General features: G+C 42.5%; 1 protein-coding gene across 4 annotated transcripts in view; it reads left to right on the top strand.

Annotated features, from left to right (window-relative positions):
- Window positions 1-16,397: 16,397 nt before the first annotated feature.
- LOC129860840 (signal peptide, CUB and EGF-like domain-containing protein 3) overlaps window positions 16,398-22,720 on the top strand; it is a 135,376-nt gene continuing 129,053 nt past the window's right edge. For 3 of the 4 annotated variants that reach the window (XM_055931672.1, XM_055931671.1, XM_055931670.1), the window contains exon 1: window positions 16,399-16,870. In XM_055931672.1, the coding sequence (XP_055787647.1) occupies window positions 16,765-16,870 (106 nt within the window). In that variant the 5' untranslated portion in view covers window positions 16,399-16,764. Of the gene's footprint in view, window positions 16,871-22,720 lie in introns of all 4 variants that reach the window. The other variant, XM_055931669.1, reaches the window with a different exon arrangement.

The raw sequence follows: 22,720 nt of genomic DNA, 5'->3' as shown, positions 1-22,720 counted from the left end.
CAAAACATTTCTGCAGCTTTGAAGGTCCCGAAGAACACAGTGGCCTCCATCATCCTTAAATGGAAGAAGTTTGGAACCACCAAGACTCTTCCTAGAGCTGGCCAAACTGAGCAATCGAGGGAGAAAGGCCTTGGTCAGGGAGGTGAACAAGAACCCGATGGTCACTCTGAGAGAGCTCCAGAGTTCCTCTGTGGAGATGGGAGATCCGTCCAGAAGGATAACCAGACAGAAGCCATTCCTCAGTTAAAGGCACATGCCAGCCCGCTTGGAGTTTGCCAAAGAACTTGGAGTTCCCCTCCGCAAGAGGCTTTTGTGGAGCGATGGGTAACGATGTCTCGTGGGTGTCAGTTGTTGATGTGTGGCGAGGGTCCCTGGTTCGAGCCCAGGTAGGGGCGTAGAGAGGGAAAGAAGCAAAACTGTTACATATGTACATAGGGTAGCAATCTCTAAGGTGAAGGGTATCGTACCGGGTGGTAACCGGCTAGTAACTATGACTCATTTCAGGGCAGGGTACTGGGCGGAGGCTGGCTAGTGGTGACTATTTAACAGTCTGATTGCCTGGGGATAGAAGTTATTTTTCAGTCTCTCAGTCCCAGCTTTGATGCTCAGTGGTGGAAAGATACCTTAATAGAAAATTACTCAAGTAAAAGTGGAAGTCACCAAGCAGAATACTACTTGAGTAAAAGTATTTGGTTTGAAATATAATTAGGTTTCAAAAGTCAATGTAATTGCTTAAATATACACGAGTATCAAAAGTAAAAGTATAAATCATTTCACATTTCTTATATTAATCAAACGGCACGATTTTCTAGTTTTTATTTTATTTACGGCTAGCCTGGGGCCGGCCCACTCCAACACTCTGACTTAATTTACAAACAAAGCATTTGTGTTTAGTGAGTCCGCCAGATCAGAGGCAGTAGGGATGAGCAAGGATGTTCTCTTGATAAGAGAACTGTCATGCTGTCAGTTATGTGCACACTGAAGAACTTGAAGCTTTTCACCTTCTCCACTGAGACCCCTTTATGTTTTGATTTATTTTACTAGACAAGTCAGTTAAGAACAGATTCTTATTTACAATTAAGGCCTACCCCGGCCAAACCCTAACCCGGACAACACTTGGCCAATTGTGTGCCGCCCTATTCGACTCCCAATCACGGCCGGTTGTGATTCAGCCTGGAATCGAACCAGGGTCTGTAGTGACACGCACTGAGATGCAGTGCCTTAGACTGCTGCGCCACTCGGGAGCTGAATGGGGATGGGGGCATGCTCTGTCTGCTGCCTCCTGAAGTCCACGTTCAGCTCTTTTGTTTTGTTGACGTTTCTGAAGAGGTTATTTTCATAGCACCACTCCGCCAGGGCCCTCACCTCCTCCCTGTAGGCTGTCTCGTCGTTGTTGCTAATAAATCAAATCATATTGAATTGGTCACATACAAGTGATAAGCAGATGTTATTGCGGGTGTAGCGAAATTCTTGTGCTTCTAGCTCTGACAGTGCAGTAATATCTAACAAGTAATATCTCACAAATTACACAACATACAGTGGGGAGAACAAGTATTTGATGCACTGCCAATTTTGCAGGTTTTCCTACTTACAAAGCATGTAGAGGTCTGTAATTTTTTATCATAGGTACACTTCAACTGTGAGAGACGGAATCTAAAACAAAAATCCAGAAAATCACATTGTATGATTTTTAAGTAATTAATTTGCATTTTATTGCATGACATAAGTATTTGATCACCTACCAACCAGTAAGAATTCCGGCTCTCACAGACCTGTTAGTTTTTCTTTAAGAAGCACTCCTGTTCTCCACTCATTATCTGTATTAATTGCACCTGTTTGAACTCGTTAACTGTATAAAAGACACCTGTCCACACACTCAATCAAACAAACTCCAACCTCTCCACAATGGCCAAGACCAGAGAGCTGTGTAAGGACCTCAGGGATAAAATTGTAGACCTGCACAAGGCTGGGATGGGCTACAGGACAATAGGCAAGCAGCTTGGTGAGAAGGCAACAACTGTTGGCGCAATTATTAGAAAATGGAAGAAGTTCAAGATGACGGTCAACCACCCTCGGTCTGGGGCAAGATCTCACCTCGTGGGGCATCAATGATCATGAGGAAGGTGAGGGATCAGCCCAGAACTACATGGCAGGACCTGGTCAATGACCTGAAGAGAGCTGGGACCACAGTCTCAAAGAAAACCATTAGTAACACACTACGCCGTCATGGATTAAAATCCTGCAGCACACGCAAGGTCCCCCTGCTCAAGCCAGCGCATGTCCAGGCCGTCTGAAGTTTGCCAATGACCATCTGGATGATCCAGAGGAGGAATGGGAGAAGGTCATGTGGTCTGATGAGACAAAAATAGAGCTTTTTGGTCTAAACTCCACTCGCCGTGTTTGGTGGAAGAAGAAGGATGAGTACAACCCCAAGAACATCATCCCAACCGTGAAGCATGGAAATGGAAACATCATTCTTTGGGGATGCTTTTCTGCAAAGGGGACAGGACGACTGCACCGTATTGAGGGGAGGATGGATGGGGCCATGTATCGCGAGATCTTGGCCAACAACCTCCTTCCCTCAGTAAGAGCATTGAAGATGGGTCGTGGCTGGGTCTTCCAGCATGACAACGACCCGAAACACACAGCCAGGGCAACTAAGGAGTGGCTCCGTAAGAAGCATCTCAAGGTCCTGGAGTGGCCTAGCCAGTCTCCAGACCTGAACCCAATAGAAAATCTTTGGAGGGAGCTGAAAGTCCGTATTGCCCAGCGACAGCCCCGGAACCTGAAGGATCTGGAGAAGGTCTGTATGGAGGAGTGGGACAAAATCCCTGCTGCAGTGTGTGCAAACCTGGTCAAGAACTACAGGAAACGTATGATCTCTGTAATTGCAAACAAAGGTTTCTGTACCAAATATTAAGTTCTGCTTTTCTAATGTATCAAATACTTATGTCATGCAATACAAAGCAAATTAATTACTTAAAAATCATACAATGTGATTTTCTGGATTTTTGTTTTAGATTCCATCTCTCAGTTGAAGTGATAAATGATAAATGATAAAAATTACAGACCTCTACATGCTTTGTAAGTAGGAAAACAGGCAAAATAGGCAGTGTATCAAATACTTGTTCTCCCCACTGTATACCCAATACCCACAAATCTAAGTAGGAATGAATTAAGACTATATACATATGGACGAGCGATGTCAGTGCGGAGCAGACTAAGATACAGTAGAATAGTATAGAAAACAGTATATACAGTTGAAGTCGGAAGTTTACATACACCTCAGCCAAATACATTTAAACTCATTTTTTTCACAATTCCTAACATTTAATCCTAGTAAAAATTCCCTGTCTTAGGTCAGTTAGGATCACCACTTTATTTTAAGAATGTGAAATGTCAGAATAATAGTAGAGAGAATGATTTACTTCAGCTTTGATTTCTTTCATCACATTTCCAGTGGGTCAGAAGTTTACATACACTCAATTAGTATTTGGTAGCATTGCCTTAAATACTTTAAACTTGGGTCAAACATTTCCGGTAACCTTCCACAAGCTTCCCACAATAAGTTGGGTGAATTCTGGCCCATTCCTCCCGACAGAGCTGGTGTAACGGAGTCAGGTTTGTAGACCTCCTTGCTCGCAGCTTTTTCAGTTCTGCCCTCAAATTTTCTATAGGATTGAGTTCAGGGCTTTGTGATGGCAATTCCAATACCTTGACTTTGTTGTCCTTAAGCCATTTTGCCACAACTTTGGAAGTATGCTTGGTGATGATGCTTCCATCCCTGTGTTTCACGGTTGGGATAGTGTTCTTCGGCTGGCAAGCCTCCCCCTTTTTCCTCCAAACATAACGATGATTATTATGGCGAAACAGACCAGAGGACATTTCTCCAATAATTACAATCTTTGTCCCCATGTGCAGTTGCAAACCATAGTCTGGGTTTTTTATGGCGGTTTTGGAGCAGTGGCTTCTTCCTTGCTGAGTGGCCTTTCAGGTTATGTCGATATAGGACTTGTATTACTGTGTATATAGATACTTTAGTACCTGTTTCCTCCAGCATCTTCACAAGGTCCTTTGCTGTTGTTCTGGGATTGATTTGCACTTTTCGCACAAGTACGTTCATCTCTAGGAGACAGAACGGGTCTCCTTCCTGAGCGGTATGACAGCTGCGTGGTCCCATGGTGTTTATACTTGCATACTATTGTTTGTACAGATGAAAGTGGTACTTTCAGGCGTTTGGAAATGCTCCCAAGGATGAACCAGACTTGTGGAGGTCTACAATTTTTAAGTCTTGGCTGATTTATTTAGATTTTCCCATGATGTCAAGCAAGAGGCACTGAGTGTGAAGGCAGGCCTTGAAATACATCCACATGTACTCCTCCAATTTACTCAAATTATGTCAATTAGCCTATCAGAATCTTCTAAAGCCATGACATAATTTTCTGGAATTTTTCAAGCTGTTTAAAGGCACAGTCAACTTAGTGTATGTAAAATTCTGTTCCAAATTCTGATCCATGAATTGTAATACAGTGAATTATAAGTGAAATAATATGTCTGTAAACAATTTTTGGGAAAATTACTTGTGTCATCCACAAAGTAGATGTCCTAACCGACTTGCAGAAAGCTATAGTTTGTTAACAAGAAATTTGTGAAGTGGTTGAAAAACAAGATTTAATGACTTCAACCTAAGAGTATGTAAACTTCTGACTTCAACTGTACATGTATGAGTAATGCAAGATATGTAAACATTAAGTGAAGAGATACCGTAGAATAGCATAGAAAACAGTATATACACATGAGATGAGTAATGCCAGATATGTAAACATTAAGTGACTAAGATACCGTAAAATAGTACAGAATACAGTATATACTGTATATATGAAATGAGTAATGCCAGATATGTAAACATTATTAAAGTGACTAGTGTTCCATTCCTTAAAGTGGCCAGTGATTCCTAGTATATGCCTATAGGCAGCAGCCTCTAATGTAATAGAAGCTGTTTTTCAGTCTCTCGTTCCCAGCTTTGATGCACCTATACTGACCTCGCCTTCTGGATGATAGCGGGGTGAACAGGCAGTGGCTCGGGTGGTTGATGTCCTTGATTACTTTTTTGTCCTTCCTGTGACATCAGGTGCTGTAGGTTACCTGGAGGGCAGGTAGTTTGCCTTCGGTAATGCGTTGGGCAGACCACACCACCCTCTGGAGAGCCTTGCGGTTGCGGGCGGTGCAGTTGCCATACCAGGCAATGATACAGCTCGACAGAATGCTTTCAATTGTGCATCTGTAAAGATTTGTGAGGGTTTTAGGTGGCAAGACAAATTTCTTTAGCCTCCTGAGGTTGAAGAGGCTCTTTTGCACCTTCTTCACCACACTGTCTGTGTGGGTGGTCCATTTCAGTTTGTCAGTGATGTGGTCCCGTCGATGTAGATAAGGGGGTGCACCCTCTCGTGTTTCCTGAAATCCACGATCATCTCATTTGTTTTGTTGACGTTGAGTGAGAGGTTGTTTTCCAGGCACCACACTCCCAGAGCCCTCACCTCCTCCCTGTAGGCCGTATCGTCATCGTTGGTAATCAAGCCTGCTACTGCTGTGTTGTCTGCAAACTTGATGATTTAGTTAGAGGCGTGCTTGGCCACGCAGTCATGGGTGAACAGGGAGTACAGGAGGGGGCTGAGCATGCACCCTTGTGGGGCCCCAGTGTTGAGGATGAGCGGAGTGGAGGTGATGTTTCCTACCTTCACCACCGCCCGTCAGGAAGTCCAGGACCCAGTTGTACATGGTGGGGTTCAGACCCAGGGTCACAAGCTTAATGATGAGCTTGTAGGGTACTATGGTGTTGAATGCTGAGCTATAGTCAATAAACAGAATTCTTATAGGTATTCCTCTTGTCCAGATGGGATAGGGCAGTGTGCAGAGTGATACCGATTGCATTGTCTGTGGATCTATTGGGGCGGTAAGCAAATTGAAGCTGGTCAATTTGGCCTACCACTGTTGTGTTGTCAGCAAACTTGATGATTTAGTTGGAGACATGCGTGGCCACGCAGTCATGGGTGAACAGGGAGTACAGGAGGGGGGCGATTACTTCATTTGTGGATCTGTTAAGGTATTATGCAAATTGTAGTGGATCTAGGGTGTCAGGTAAGAGGGAGGTGATATAATCCTTAACTAGCCTCTCAAAGCACTTCATGATTATAAAGGAGGGCTATGGGGTGATAGTCATTCCTGTGTACAGGAACAATGGTGGACATCTTGAAGCAAGTGGGGACAACAGACTGGCATAGGGAAGGTAACTTAACTAAATGAATATGTCCCTAATATGAATATGTCCCTGAAAACTCCAGCAAGCTGGTTTGCACCGGTTTGTCAAGAACTGCAATACGGCTGGGGTTTTCACGCTGAACAGTTTCCCATGTGTATCTATCAAGAATGGTCCACCACCTAAAGGACATCCAGCCAACTTGACACAACTGTGGGAATGCTTTCAACACCTTGTAGAGTCCATGCCCTGACGAATTTAGGCTGTTCTGAAGGCAAAAAGGGGGTGGGTGCTACTTAATATTAGGAAGGTGTTCTTAATATTTTGTACACCCAGTGTATACATTCATAAGGTATCATTGTTTTTCATTTGTTTGACATGTTTTCTAAATGGCTACTGCGATTGAGAGAGCCAATGAGAAGAGCACAGACATTTGTCATAGGGCATGTTCAGCAACATTTTGGAACGTTCAGATAGAAATATACTATCAATGTAGAATATGCATCTCTGACATGTAGAAGAAGGAATCACGTCGGCTCTATTTATGGTATTTCTATCTGCAACGTTCAAGAACGTTTAGCAGTGAACATGACCATAAACAAGTGGTCAACCTTCAGAGCTTGTGTGAGCACAATGTTGCCACTAGAGGGCAGTCCAGGGTTGTGCTGGATAGATGTGTAGTTAGGCAGCAGTCTGCGTGAGCCTATGCAGACTTGTCTCTCCTCACAGCTGCTGTATATGCAGACAGGCACAGTGAGAGACTACAGAGCAGTGTGGTAATTGCAGTGATGATTGAGGCTGTAACCTATTGTTCTACTTTTTGATTATTATTTGTGTACTTGTTCAACATTTTTGCGAGAATGTTAGGAGCTAGTAACACACGCATTTTACTGCACTCGTTTTAATATCTGCTGAACTGTGTACACGTCCAGTAAACTTTGATTTGTGTTATATTATTATGCATCATGTGATGGAAGACAGCATACTGTTTACAGACCACTTTCATTGGACTGCTGGTGTTGTCCTAACTTTGATGTGCAGTCTGGTTAGGACAATTGGAATAAAGTGTTAGGAAGTCCTCCAAAGGTTTCCACTACAGTGTGTGATCCACTATGATCTTTTAAGTGTGGAAGATGATTAGTCCAGCCACAGCCTACCACTCACTTAACTGTTGCATTTAGCGGGACCGTGTCTATGTTCCTTCAGACCTACAGTGGCAAGAAAAATGATGTGAACCCTTTGGAAATACCTGGATTTCTGCATAATTGGTCATAAAATTTGATCTGATCTTTATCTAAGTCACAGCAATAGACAAACAGTCTGCTTAAACTAATAAAACAAACAATTATACGTTTATGTCTTCATTGAACACATTGTGTAAACATTCACAGTGCAGGGTGGGAAAAGTATGTGAACCCTTGAATGTAATAACTGGTTGACCCTCCTTTGGCAGCAGTAACCTCAACCAAACGTTTTCTGTAGTTGCGGATCAGACCTGCACAACGGTCAGGAGGAATTTTGGACCATTCCTCTTTACAAAACTGTTTCAGTTCAACAATATTCTTGGGATGTCTGGTGTGAACTGCTCTTTTGAGGTCATGTCACAGCATCTCAAATCGGGTTGAGGTCAGGACTCTGACTGGGCCACTCCAGAAGTCGTATTTTCTTCTGTTGAAGCCATTCTGTTGTTGCATTCCCCAACTTCTGTTGAGCTTCAATTGGAGGACAGATAGCCTAACATTCTACTGCAAAATGTCTTGATAAACTTGAGAATTCATTTTCCCGTCGATGATAGCAAGCTGTCCAGGCCCTGAGGCAGCAAAGCAGCCCCAAACATGATGCTCCCTCCACCATACTTTACAGTTGGGATGAGGTTTTGATGTTGGTGTGCTGTGCGTTTTTTTCCCCACACATCAGGTTGTGTGTTCCTTCCAAACAACTCAACTGTAGTTTCATCTGTCCACAGAATATTTTGCCAGTAGCGCTGTGGAACATCCAGGTGCACTTTTGCAAACTTCAGACTTGCAGCAATGTTTTTTTGGACAGCAGTGGCTTCTTCCTTGGTGTCCTCCCATGAACACTATTCTTGTTTAGTATCCTAGACTCGTCAACAGAGATGTTAGCATGTTCCAGAGATTTCTGAAAGTCTTTAGCTGACACTCTAGAATTCTTCTTAACCTCATTGAGCATTCTGCACTGTGCTCTTGCAGTCATCTTTGCAGGACGGCCACACTTAGGGAGAGTAACAAAATGCTGAACTTTCTCCATTTATAGACAATTTGTCTTACCGTGGACTGATGAACATCAAGGCTTTCAGAGATACTTTTGTAACCCTTTCCAGCTTTATGCAAGTAGACAATTCTTAATCTTAGGTCTTCTGAGATCTCTTTTGTTCGAGACATGGTTCACATCAGGCAATGCTTCTTGTGAATAGCAAACTCAAATTTTGTGAGTTTGTTTTATAGGGCAAGGCAGCACTAACCAACATCTCCAATCTCGTCTCATTGATTGGACTCCAGGTTAGCTGACACCTGACTCCAATTAGCTTTTGGAGAAGTCATTAGCCTAGGGGTTCACATACTTTTTCCAACCTACACTGTGAATGTTTAAATTATGTATTCAATATAGACAAGAAAAATATAATACTTTGTGTGTTATTACTTTAAGCACACTATGTTTGTCTATTGTTGTGACTTAGATGAAGATCAGATCAAATTCTATGACCAATTTATGCAGAAATCCAGGTAATTCCAAAGGGCTCACATACTTTGTCTTGCCACTCTATGTTCCCTGGGTCCCATGTTCCCTCAACCTATGTTTACATTGCCCTATGTTCCATCAACCTATGTTCCCTCGGCCCTATGTTCCCTTGGCCCTATGTTCCCTCAGCCCTATGTTTCCTCGGCCCAATAATCCCTCAGCCCTATGTTCCCTCAACCCATGTTGCATCAGCCCTATGTGCACTCTGCCTTATGTTCCATCAACCTTATACTTTTTACACCTTTGATGTTGGTTGGTTTTGGTAAGTTGATCCACTGTTGCGTGATGGAACAGAGACGAGCAGAATTTTTGTTACATGTTTTTGAAATACGTATTTCAATTCCTTTTGAGTATTTTTTCATTTGTTTGTCACTGGCCTGAACTCAAATGCAATATATTTTGTAATAACGCAATTTAAAAATACAAAATACTTTTCTATACTCTTTTTTTATTAGCGGCTCACAATTTTGTAGCCCCATATCACCCCAAATTGACTGCATGGTGTCAGAAGTGTGATGGCAATATGGTGTGATAAAAGCGTCTGCTAAATGACGAAAATGTTATGTGAAAATGAACTCTTTCAAAGCATACTGGGTATTATTTGAATCTTCTCTGTCCACAAAAAAGGCCACATTTGATTACAATACAAATTATTTGGACAATAAGCAGTTGTGCCAATTTTGACTGAAATGTATTAAGTTGATACTGAGGGAACATAGGGCCCAGGGAACATAGGGCCCAGGGAACAAAGGTCCCAGGGAACATAGGGCCCAGGGAACATAGGGCCCAGGGAACATAGGGCCCAGGGAACAAAGGTCCCAGGGAACATAGGGTCCAGGGAACATAGGGCCCAGGGAACATAGGGCCCAGGGAACATAGGGCCCAGGGAACATAGGGCCCAGGGAACATAGGGCCCAGGGAACATAGGGCCCAGGGAACATAGGGCCCAGGGAACAAAGGTCCCAGGGAACATAGGGCCCAGGGAACATAGGGCCCAGGGAACAAAGGTCCCAGGGAACAAAGGTCCCAGGGAACAAAGGTCCCAGGGAACATAGGGTCCAGGGAACAAAGGGTCCAGGGAACATAGGGCCCAGGGAACAAAGGTCCCAGGGAACATAGGGTCCAGGGAACAAAGGTCCCAGGGAACATAGGGCCCAGGGAACAAAGGTCCCAGGGAACATAAGGTGGACCCCCGTTTAGCTGCCTATTGTCATCTGTATTAATTTCAGGCAAGCAGACCAAACAGACTTCAAAACAAACTGATGGGCTTTACCGTCATCCTCTTTCATAACCCCCTGTAAGATGTTCATAATGACCTAATTGCTTAGTTTCAGACAGGATTATGCTGCATATGGTGTGGATTTAATGAGGATTTATTTTTGTATTTTCTATTGTTGCCAAGGAATGACGTGATGTGAGCACCTTCATCCAAAAACAAAAACTAGGGGAGGAGACAGTCTGCAACGTTGCTCTCTCATAGGAAAGAATGCTCCTAGTTAGTGTCAGACTTATATTTATATAATATCATTAGAATTCTCCGTCCGCGAGAGGGAAATAATTAAGTTTTAACAGCTTTCTCTTTGGCGATAACACAGAGCAATAAATGAGCAATGAATGAATGACTAATGCAGACTAATGCAATTTCCATTTTGTGTTTTATGTATTTCATATTCCATACCGTTCATCATGAGCCATTAAGTCATTCATTTTGTACAAAATGTTAGTAATTTGTAACTCACTAATAAGAGGAATTGCCTCCAGTTAACAGTATGAATGTTGAACTGTTGAATTGTGTTTTCTTCCCCTTGTATCAAATTGAACCTGCTTCCACTGGAGGTTTGAAATGAAGTATTTTGCTTGGGCCCTGGCAACAGTGCAGCGAGGCAGGCTGGATAACAATAACCAATTTGTTTTGCCCTGAAAAGTGTAACCTTGGCTGACCCAGGGTGACCCAGAGAGCTCAGAGTGGCGTGGTCGTTTTGATCTCTTTCAGAGGAAATCATTTATTTTCTCCAGAGTAAAAGAAAAAGTGTTAGGACTGGTCCTGGCCTGTGGTACTTAGTCTGAATGTTTTGTAAACTATTACTCAACAAAGCATCAACTGTGCAGTCATATTTGATCTACTCTGTTTGCTTGTCAAGGTAAAGTTATAGGAATCAGACATAGATTTATTTTCACGTAACATTTCTTAAAAAGATCGAACATGTGTCTAGTCTACAAGTTCTATGTTAATCTAGCATAAGTATCCTTTTCTACTTTGTGAAAATACAAACCTCCAGATTTATGACGCTCCTCTAGACCTTGTCAGATGCTGACTGGGATAAAGGCATAAACCATGTTGGCGTACGGCTACACATTGAGGTCATGGTCTTCTATGTCGGTTGCTGTCTTGGGCGGTCGGTCGTCCTTTGACTATATCTGTGTGGGAGGTTGCCAGATCTCTTCCTCTGACTGTACCTGTGTGGGAGGTTGCCAGATCTCATCTTCTGACTGTACCTGTGTGGGAGGTTGCCAGATCTCATCTTCTGACTGTACCTGTGTGGGTTGCCAGGTCTGTCTAAGGCTGGATCTTAGATGATCATAGGGGGATTAGTGCAGATGCTCTGTACAGTAAAGCCACTGCTGAGTGTGCAGCTACCCAGCCCAGTTAGCTCATTCAAACAGGTCACCATCTGAACATGTGGGAGGCATCTCCATTATCCTACCTGCCTAGTCATCTACAGACTTGTGATTGTATATGCGCAGACAGATAATAGTTAAGTACAACTGTAAAAGTTGATGACATAATAGCATGATATGACAATAATGGCTTTAGTAATGTGAGCACTCATACATTTAAGAAGGATTTAGCAGGATTAGGCATATCCTTTGGTTTTCCTGTCTGCAGTTACCTGTCCCTTATTGCGCATGCACACACGCACACACGCACACACACACACACACACACACACACACAGACACACACACACACACACATGTCAATCATGATGCACATCTTATCCACCCCTCCCCTCCACTCTCATCTACATGATAAGACTAGCTCACACACTATCTACTCTGCACTGGAAAACAAGAACCTCATCAACCATAGCCTTAGAGCATAGTAATGCCATTCACTCATGCTAACGTTCCAACTCATCTAACCCTCATCTAACTCAAATCAAATCAAATTGTATTTGTCACACACATGGTTAGCAGATGTTAATGCGAGTGTAGCGAAATGCTTGTGCTTCTAGTTCCGACAATGCAGTAATAACCAACAAGTAATCTAACCTAACAATTTCACAACAACTACCTTATACACACAAGTGTAAAGGGATGAAGAATATGTACTTAAAAATATATGAATGAGTGATGGTACAGAACGGCATAGGCAAGATGCAGTAGATGGTATAGAGTACAGTATATACATATGAGATGAGTAATGTAGGGTATGTAAACATTATATTAAGTGGCAACCCTCATCTAACACACATCTCTGAGAAAACAACAGGAGTGTGTTTTATTTCAGCTAGTCTCATAATGTTCCTTAGATTAGAACCATTCACATTCTTGCATGCATAGTAATACTGTATCCTTGCCTACCTGCTGACCAACCAGAGAAGGCTGGTCTCTCTCTCTCGTGGTGCCAGCGCCTGGGGCTGTGGTCAGGTGAATTCCTGGGGCCAGCCCACAATGTTCTCCGGGTTGCCAGTGCTGAAATGTGGTGTGAAACTCCCCCATCTGATCCCCTGTGGAGTTGGCATGGTCAATGCCCAGAGACCCTGCTGGGCCTGTGGTGGTGACTGAAACCTAGCCGGTGTTGCCTGGAGGGGAAAAGAGAGAGAGGAAATGAGCTGGGCACCATCTCGGTCCTGTGTAGCTCAAGCACTTGCAACATCAGGTTTGTGGGTTCGTTTTCCACTGGGGCCACCCACACGAAATGTATGTTGCTTTGGATACATGTAAAATGGTGTGGTAGAGTCCCATTGCCGAAGTATATGATGCCATTTGGTTGCATAGTGGGGCTGTGTGCTTATCTAATAGGAGAAGCCTGTATTGCAGCCTGCAGCTGTATTTTCTCACTCTCTTTCTTTACCCTTTCCTTTTCCTCCAGATTCACAGTTTAACTGAAGTCCTTTCATGACGACTAGGGTCATAAATTAAACATTACCTGGGCTTCCCCTATGTGTCTGTTCAAGTAAAAATAGCCCAATTTGTGTGTAGAGTGATGCCCATGCACACCGCTAGGCCCTTAATGAAGTAAGTGTTACTGCCGTACCCATTTGAAAAACTATGCTGATGCTTATGCAACTCTTACAGCTCCCAGGCTCCCCTGCCACGGTGGCCTGACTTTCTCTGGCTCCCCAGTGACTCTCAGTTCATCTGGTTGTATAAGGGCTCACAATTACCTGGAGATTTGGGTTTGGGACATTTCCATATTTCTTCTGAAGGATGTTATTATAATTACACAGGCCAGGCTGACAGACATCACAGTTTGGATATAAATGGTCATTACTATGAATCCTTTCAAATGATGTCTGTTACAAGCCAGGAGGGATTTATTTTAAAGGGCATTTTTATACTTTGTCTGATTACTCCTGGTTATAAATACAACTCATTAAGATTCATGAAATGAAGGTTCACGACAGAAGAGTAGTGCCCATGGTGATTCTAAATCAGATGAAATTCCAACACATCCTCAGATTTAAGAAAAAGTGTATGATCGGGCTTTATTTTACCACCCAAATGTTAATAAGGAGCATTAGACATTCCCAGAAAGTGGCTTCCACCCTGCAAGGTAAAAACACTTCAAAGATTAAACCTGGGTAAACCTCTGTTTCTCTGTACCTTTGAACTCTTGAAGGTTTCAATTCTATCAACCACAGAGATATCCATCTTTATGGACAAGCTTTTATCAGATTGCCTTCTAAATGTTCATCATTATCTGACTTAGCCTGTAGTTGAATGATTTGGAGATAACAATTCAATCTTAATGCGAGACCATAATTACACTTTTGATTGACGAGAAATAACACAGAGGAGCTATGGAACATAATTATAGAGCATTATCTGTCTCAAAACATACATCTAAACATAAATGCATCAGCACAGTAGATTAAATCCTAGAGGAAAGAGAATATAATACGCATTTCTTCTGTCTGATACTGATGCCGTGCTGAATCTAATCACCATGTTCCAAAAGCCAAGGTGTGAAAAAGTGGCTCACTTTTTAGGCTTTTGTTCCAGGTAACGTGGGAAGGAAGGAACAGATAGTTAGTGCTTTGATTCAAGCACATTTCAAGTCTCATTGTTACGTATTTGTGTTTAGAGATAGGTGAAGGAGTCAAGCGCATGAGAGCAGAGATGTCCAAGTAGCGTCTTTTAATAGGCAAGTCCATAACAAAAAGGTCAGGTACAATACCAAATTAACACCCTCGACCAAAGAGAACCCAGTTACTCACGGAAGGAGGAAAAACAACGCTCCTTAAACTTATACACACTCTGTATAATACGTGAACATAACTAAGGCACAACCTCAACGAGCAACATGACACAAATAATCTCGCACAAACCTAAGCAGGCAACAGGGGTAATTATACACACAGAAATTAAAGCAAATGAAACCAGGTGTGAAAGAACCAAAGACAAAACAAACGGAAAAGGAAAAATGGATCGGTGATGGCTAGTAGGCACATGATCAGTGATACAGTGTTCTGGAGGAGAGTGGAAAAGCAAACTGTCCTCTCAACCCTCTTTCAAGTTGAAAAGCAGCCATGGTATAATGAAAGAACAGGAACATGCTGATTCTTGTTTGTGTTTCCTTTTGTTCGGCTTTTATTGATTCTTGAAAAGAGAAAAGGAGGAAGTAGAGGCTGTAACACAAATACATATTAAATATGGGACAATATCCTCTGGAGGAAAACAGAGTCCTGCTGTGAATTGAAAGTAAATGTATCGTTTGAGGGATGTTACAGGCAGGTGACGTCAAGTTCAGACTGCTTGGCGATATCCCTTTGTCACGACTTCCACCGAAGTCGGTCCCTCTCCTTGTTCGGGCGGCGTTTGGCGGTCGACGTCACCGGCCTTCTAGCCATCGCCGATCCACTATTCATTTTCCATTTGTTTTGTCTTTGTTTTACACACCTGGTTTCAATTCCCCAATTACTTGTTCATTATTTAACCCTCTGTTCCCCCATGTTTTTTTTGTGAGTGATTGTTTGTATGTATACAGTCCGTTATTGTGGGCTAGTTTGTGTTGTATTTATTGATTCCTTGAGTAAATTACGTTCCTTACTCATTTCTGCTGTCCTGCGCCTGACTCCTCCACACCAGCTACACACAGGCTTTCACACCCTTGCTGTCTCTCAGAAGATGTGAAAACCTTTTTGTGAGCTGGGGCCAGGGCAATGTAATATTTTTCTGTGTCTATGCCTTGTGTACTTCGGCTGTCCCCATAGGAAAACCCTTTCCGGTTCCAGGTAGAACCCTTTTTGATCTAGGTATAACTCTTTTGGGTTCCATGTAGAGCTCTCTGGGGAAAAGGTTCTACATGGAACCCAATAGGGTTCTACTTGAAACCCTAAGGGTTCTAAACGGAAGACAAATTGGACAGGGTACAAACTAATTTCAAAAAGGAGTATGTATAGGCTTGAATAATAATATCTAGATCAAGAAGGTCATGATAATAGCGATAATGTTACACCAAACTTGTGGGGGCACAAAGATATGGGGAAGATGTGACAATTAAACTGAATTTTCTAAAGGCTATTGCTCAATAGCATGGGGTTTGCAAAGCAGTGCGCTATGATTGCTCTCTGGATCTCTTAGAATGTGATTGGCTCATGGCTTTTTCTTTGGAGCTTGTGTTGGATTGACAGCCTACAACAACTACATTAAGCTATTAGATATCATCAAATCAAATTCTGATGACTGCTGGAGAAAATAATAGTTCCGAATAATTGACTTGGCAAAAAGGATGATACTTTAGTAGACCTATGAGAGCCAATCATGGGAGACGGTGCAAGCGCAGTGGCTACAAATCGCTATAACGAACCTACTACTTACTGTAGAGTGGCTACAACCTGTGCAATGTGAATGGGGTGCTACAGTATCAACTGCACTTTTGCATATTTGTAAATCACTGTATCTCTCTCTTGGAGGTTTAGAGTATTTTTCCCTCGCGCAACGCTCATTTCCCTTGTCAATGAATGAGAAAAGTGGCCTACTTGATGGTGGTGGTGTGGCGCGCAGTCCATTGTTTGCACATGGTCCCCGAGTCTGACCTCTCAACCACGGAAGCCGTCTCCATGGCAACCCCCGACTACGGTCCAACCAGCAGCTGATTGTAAATTCCTGCAGAATAAGAAATCCTTGCAAGTAGTTGGAGAAAGAGAGAGAGCGCGTGAGGGAGAGCAGGAGCAATGCGCGTATCGTAATCTCTCCTCCCCCTTCTCCTCTCCGCTCCGCTCCGCTCCATCTCTCTCAACCCTCTCTCTCCCTCTCTCTTATATTGAAATTGTCCAGTGTAGAACATGATCACAGAACACCGCTTCAGTATTGCTGCACATTGTCGGGCATTTCGCAAAACCCGATCACTTGAAACAGAATAAGCAGACATAAAGGAAAGGACTTCAGAGTCCCACATTATATTTTTAAAGGTGGACCAACACTTTCAAAAAAAGGATCGTCCGTTTGCGCGTGTTGAGCGTTGCAACCTAGCTAGGTGTTTAATAACTATAACAGTCTAACTACAGTATCAAGTAGCGATGCATATGCACGTTATAATGCGCGCGAGCATTGGATTAGTCGGTTTGTGTCTGGTCGCCTTTGTCCAACAGCCAGCTCGCGCTTCAGGAAGCAAATCCACTCAAGGTACGTTTTCCCATCAAAATACCTTTATTCCTTCAAGCTTTATTTTTCTGGAGCGTAGTAGCCTAACCCTAGCCTATGCTATTGTGATTTAGTGCAGATATCACTACCTGAATTTGCAGTGCATGGTGAATATGTATGCTAATACCTCACCAATTTCTAATTAAGTTACAAATGAGTTAGCCGTTAAAGATTACACACGCACACACACACACACACACACACACACCAATAACTTCAACATAAAAAAAATAAGTATGGCTCATTAATCCGACTCAAAATTATATGAAGGTTATGATTTAAAAGAAGAGGCACACTGGTGAAGAACATTTAAAACTATTTTAGTAGGCTAATGCAAAAAAAAAAGTGTATTCTAAGTTCTACCTAGGAAATTCCACTCTGTTTAAATATTGTTTTAGCACTGGCATTTGTCAATGCTGTTACAGAGATATAAAGTATTCTGGGAATTTCACCAACTACAGTACTCAATTATTCTCACATTGCATGCCCAGACTATATTTGTCTCTCCACAATGGTTAAGCTACTGCTGCACTTTTCTGAGACTTTGGCACAACATTGTCAAATGAACCTGTTTTATAGGTCTGATTTAAAACTGTTAATACATGTTTAAATCTCCCTGACACTCCTATTCTCTAACCATGAAGAATAACTGGTGACACTTCAAACCGCAACAACAACAACAGTGTGAACAGAACAGGTTTGTTGTGAACTTCATGAGCAGAGGAGTGGTTAATGAAAGAAAGACCATCAGGAGGTATTTGACACTACCAGGGCAAGTATTTGACACTACTCTGTAACACTCACATGGAGCGATAGGGCTCTCTCTCAAAGCCTCCACTGAGCTAGGCTACAGTACTGCACCCAGTTTGGTTCCATGGCTTGCCTTCTCTTTCTGATTTATCACACACTGGGCCTGAAGAGTTTAAGGTGATACAACTCTAAATCCGCATCGAGTGTTCAAACTCCAAATATGATGATGGTTATCAGAATTAGGGCATTGAAAGCCAATGAAAATGCATGCATGATGCATGTCATTGGACAACATTTTACTTGCAGTAATAAAAGTAATCCATTCACACAATAAAAGGACTGAAATATGTTGATGCCTGGGTGCCGTTTTCTTATCCATGTACTATTTCCCCTATTCTGCCTGTTTCTCTCTTGAAAAAATAAATAATAATAAGGACAATAAGTTTGTCAATCTGTAGCCACATTTTGTTTCGTTACAGCCTTATTCTAAAATTGATTAAATACAACTTTTTCCTTTTCAATCTACACACAATACCCCATAATGACGAAGCGAAAACAGGTTTAGATGTATTTTTTTATGTATTCCAAATAAAATAAAAAATACCTTATTTACATTAGTATTCAGACCCTTTGCTATGAGACTCGAAATTGAGCACAGGTGCATCCTGTTTTCATTGATCATCCTTGAGATGTTTCTACAACTTGATTGGAGTCCACCTGTAGTAAATTCAATTGATTGGACATTATTTGGAAAGGCACACACCTGTCTATATAACGTCCCACAGTTGACAGTGCATGTCAGAGAAAAAACCATGAGGTCAAAGGAATTGTCCATAGAGTGCCAAGACAGGATTGTGTCAATGCTCAGGTCTGGGGAAGTGCACCAAAAAAATTCTGCAGCATTGAAGGTCCCCAAGAACACAGTGGCCTCCATCATTTTTAAAGTTTGGAACCACCAAGACTCTTCCTCCAGCTGGCCGCCCGGCCAAACTGAGCAATCGGGGGAGGAGGTCCTTGGTCAGGGAGGTGACCAAGAACGCAATGGTCACTCTGACAGAGCTCCAGAGTTCCTCTGTGGAGATGGGAGAACCTCCCAGAAGGACAACCATCTCTGCAGCACTCCACCAATCAGGTATTTATGGTAGAGTGGCCGTAAGAAAGCCATTCTGCAGTAAAAGGCACATGACAGCCCGCTTGGAGTTTGCCAAAAGGCACAAAAAGGACTCTCAGACCATGAGAAACAAGATTCTCTGGTCTGATGAAACCAAGATTGAACTATTTGGTCTGAATGCCAAGTGTCACATCTGGAGGAAACCTGGCACCATCCCTATGGTGAAGCATGGTTGTGGCAGCAACATGCAGTGGGGATGTTCTTCAGCAGTAGGGACTGGAAGAATAGTCAGTATCGAGGGAAATATGAACGGAGCAAAGTACAGAGAGATCCTTGATGAAAACCTGCTCCAGAGCTCTCAGGACCTGAAGGTTCACCTTCCAAAAGGACAATTACACTAAGCACACAGCCAAGACAACGTATGAGTGGCTTCAGGACAAGCCAGAGCCCAGACTTGAACCCGATCGAACATCTCTGGAGAGACCTGAAAATAGCTGTGCAGCAACGCTCCCCATCCAACCTGACAGAGCTTGAGAAACTGCCCAAATACAAATGTGCTAAGCTTGTAGCGTCATACCCAAGAAAATTCAAGGCTGTAATCGTTGTTAAAGGTGCTTCAACAAAGTACTAAGTAAATTGTCTGACTAGTTATGTAAATATGATATTTCAGTTTTTTTTATTTTATACATTTGCAAACATTTCTAAAAACCTGTTTTTGCTTTGTCATTATGGGGTATTGTATGTAGATTGATGAGGGAAAAAAACAATTGAATCCATTTTAGAATAAAGCTGTAACGTAACAAAATGTGGAAAAAGTCAAGGGGTCTGAATACTTTCCGAATGCACTGTATATATGCAAGGGACAGAGCACAGCACAGTGTGTGTGGGCAAGCCTCAGCAGCTTTCCTTGTTTTTGGTGATGTTTCACACGCAGAGAGACACAAAAAGACATCTCTCTGCCTATAGGCGAGGAGTGAAGGGGGAGGGGGAGTGACTATTTTGCATCCTGGGTGGTCTGCCCCCACTTGTGGGAAAGCCCAATATTTACATTTTGCAATTAGAATGACTTTTTTCTCACTTAATTTTCCACAACATCGATTACACACTCCCTTATCTTGTGGAATGTTACCAGAACAGTGTTGTCACTAAGTAATGGCATGCACCTGTTTGTAGCCTAGGTGACAAGCAGCACCACCATCATAGCCTGGCATTGGTTCTAGAAATGTGTCTGTCAGTCTACTATTGATAAGATATGGCACAGCACATTCTAAGCTTTTTGACATGAGAAGTCTGAAGCGCAGGTTGAAATGTGTTAGTATAGTATGTGCCAAACTAAGCATGGTCTGATAGTGATCATGTGTTGTTCATGGACATATCTTTTTGATGGACCCTGGTTGTTGAGAGTAATATTTAATGCAATGGATTGAAAAATACAAATGCAGTAATGAGAATGGACTCTGTGAAAACAGAAATCTTAAAACTGGGAGGATAGTCTAAGAATAATGTGCAGTTAGTAATATTTAATATTTTTATCTTTAGACATTTAGAAGAGAGAGAGAGATGCTGATAAAAAATAAGCACAATTTGTCAGCTCAATATTTATTTAACACAGATGTTGGCGACAAGCCTCTTTGTCCTTCATCAATGTCAGCTTAATTACAGGTCTGCCTTCAGGCCATCAATCGTTATCTCATCTAAAAAGAGAAATGGAACAAAGGAGTGATGCGGAGGATGTGGTCAAGTAGAGGTAGAAAAAGAGGGAGATGAAGAAGGGAAATTGGATAGATTAGAGGAGCGAGAGAGAAAGAAAAAAAGGGAAAGAGTGAAGGGCCTTGGACGACAAGGCTAATCACTGAGCCTTTGAGCTGAGCTCAAGTCGAAAGCTCCTGGCTAGCTAATACAGTGCCAAGGCAACTGTTGGTGAGGTTCTGACATGCTGTGGTGCAGTGCAGAGCGGGGACTTTGTTGGTTGTAACCTCTGCTGGTGTAACCTGGGGGTCTCTATGGCAGGCAGGGGCAGCAGCCCTCAGCCGTGAGCCCTGGGTCTGGCCACGATGTGGGAACCAACCAGCCCTAGCCTGGAGGGAACGACTCAGCAAAATGAGGCCCGAGGGAGGGAGGCCTACCTAGAAGTGTTGTGTCTTCCACAAAGAAGGGGATGGAAGGAAGGCCAAAGGGGCCCCCCCTTTTATTTTTCTCTCTCCTCTTTGTTTGCTTTGTCTTCTTTCTCTTTCCTTTATACTTAATGAAGTAGCCATGTCTTTTTCCTCCGTCTGTCATAGGCTATGTCTGTGTGTGTTAAAGGCATCCACAAACTCTTGTAAATGGGGATCCTATTCCTCACTTTGTTATCCTCTGGTTTAAAATATTTAAACCTGTCCATTCCTCATACATTCGCTGTCAAGATGTTGATAGGTTTGCTTTGCTTTTTGTCAGCAAAGGTTGCAGGCATTTACCTGTGAAAGTCAAAGCTGTACAATTAATGAAGATGTCAAATACCGACATCTCTTGTGATCTATTAATTGTAATCTCTTGTAATGGTTCCTGGTAACCACATATGAAGCCACATGAAAAGATCTGCAAACATATTTTCTTCCTGCTCATCTTTCCGAGCTTAGACCACCCTAGGAAGACCACAGAAGAAGAATGCAACTCTTGTGGAGATAGCATTCTGTTCTCTGTGAATGTGATCATCGTGGACCATAGCCAGTCCTTTCTCACCACTTCCCAATCGTATTGGAACAACACTTCGACACACTTTTCTCATCACATTCACTCTGTTAGGTGCTGTTTCTGTGCTTCATGCATTGCTATAGACAACAGTGGTATTTGTTGTGCTATTACATTACTGTTATCTACTCACAGGGTGGATATGTGCCTTAAATCATACTGATGCAAAAGTTCCTTTCTGTTTGCCAACTCAGGGTTTTTGGCATATGGATTTGACACACAGAACACTTTGTCTTTATTATTTACTCAATATAGCTCCAGGTCACATGGTTGAATTGAGGTTGAATAGATGTTCTCTTGAGATACTGTCCTTTTCTTCTTGTTAATCTATACATCACCATGCCCGTGGAAGTCTGTCAGGGTCATTGATCTTCATGAGTGTAGAGCAGACAAACAGTTAAGCCGTGCTTTCCCACCCAGAGAATGGATACTCCGATACAATCTTCCTGAGAAGTGGTGCTCCAATACCACTGTACATGTTGTTACAGAGCAGTTGTGTGAAAGGAGGGAGATCACAATCTTCCTGAGAAGTGGTGCTCCAATACCACTGTACATGTTGTTACAGAGCAGTTGTGTGAAAGGAAAGAGATCACAATCTTCCTGAGAAGTGGTGCTCCAATACCACTGTACATGTTGTTACAGAGCAGTTCTGTGAAAGGAGGGAGATCATAATCTTCCTGAGAAGTGGTGCTCCAATACCACTGTACATGTTGTTACAGAGCAGTTGTGTGAAAGGAGGGAGATCACAATCTTCCTGAGAAGTGGTGCTCCAATACCACTGTACATGTTGTTACAGAGCAGTTGTGTGAAAGGAGGGAGATCATAATCTTCCTGAGAAGTGGTGCTCCAATACCACTGTACATGTTGTTACAGAGCAGTTGTGTGAAAGGAGGGAGATCATAATCTTCCTGAGAAGTGGTGCTCCAATACCACTGTACATGTTGTTACAGAGCAGTTGTGTGAAAGGAGGGAGATCATAATCTTCCTGAGAAGTGGTGCTCCAATACCACTGTACATGTTGTTACAGAGCAGTTGTGTGAAAGGAGGGAGATCATAATCTTTGCAGTGCTGTTGTGTAGTTGAAACCATTGATGACAGTTCCGTCCAAGACAAATATACTTAATGAATAGTGAAAATAGCTTTGATCTGTAAGGTGGTGAGGTTAAGACAAGCATAGACCTGATACTAGTTTAGTTTGCATTTTGATATACTGTATTTACCCACTAAGTACATTTACAGGA

The sequence above is a fragment of the Salvelinus fontinalis genome, chromosome 8 (genome assembly GCF_029448725.1).
Source record: "Salvelinus fontinalis isolate EN_2023a chromosome 8, ASM2944872v1, whole genome shotgun sequence".
NCBI lineage: Eukaryota > Metazoa > Chordata > Actinopteri > Salmoniformes > Salmonidae > Salvelinus > Salvelinus fontinalis.
This window is presented reverse-complemented; position numbering and strand designations above follow the sequence as displayed.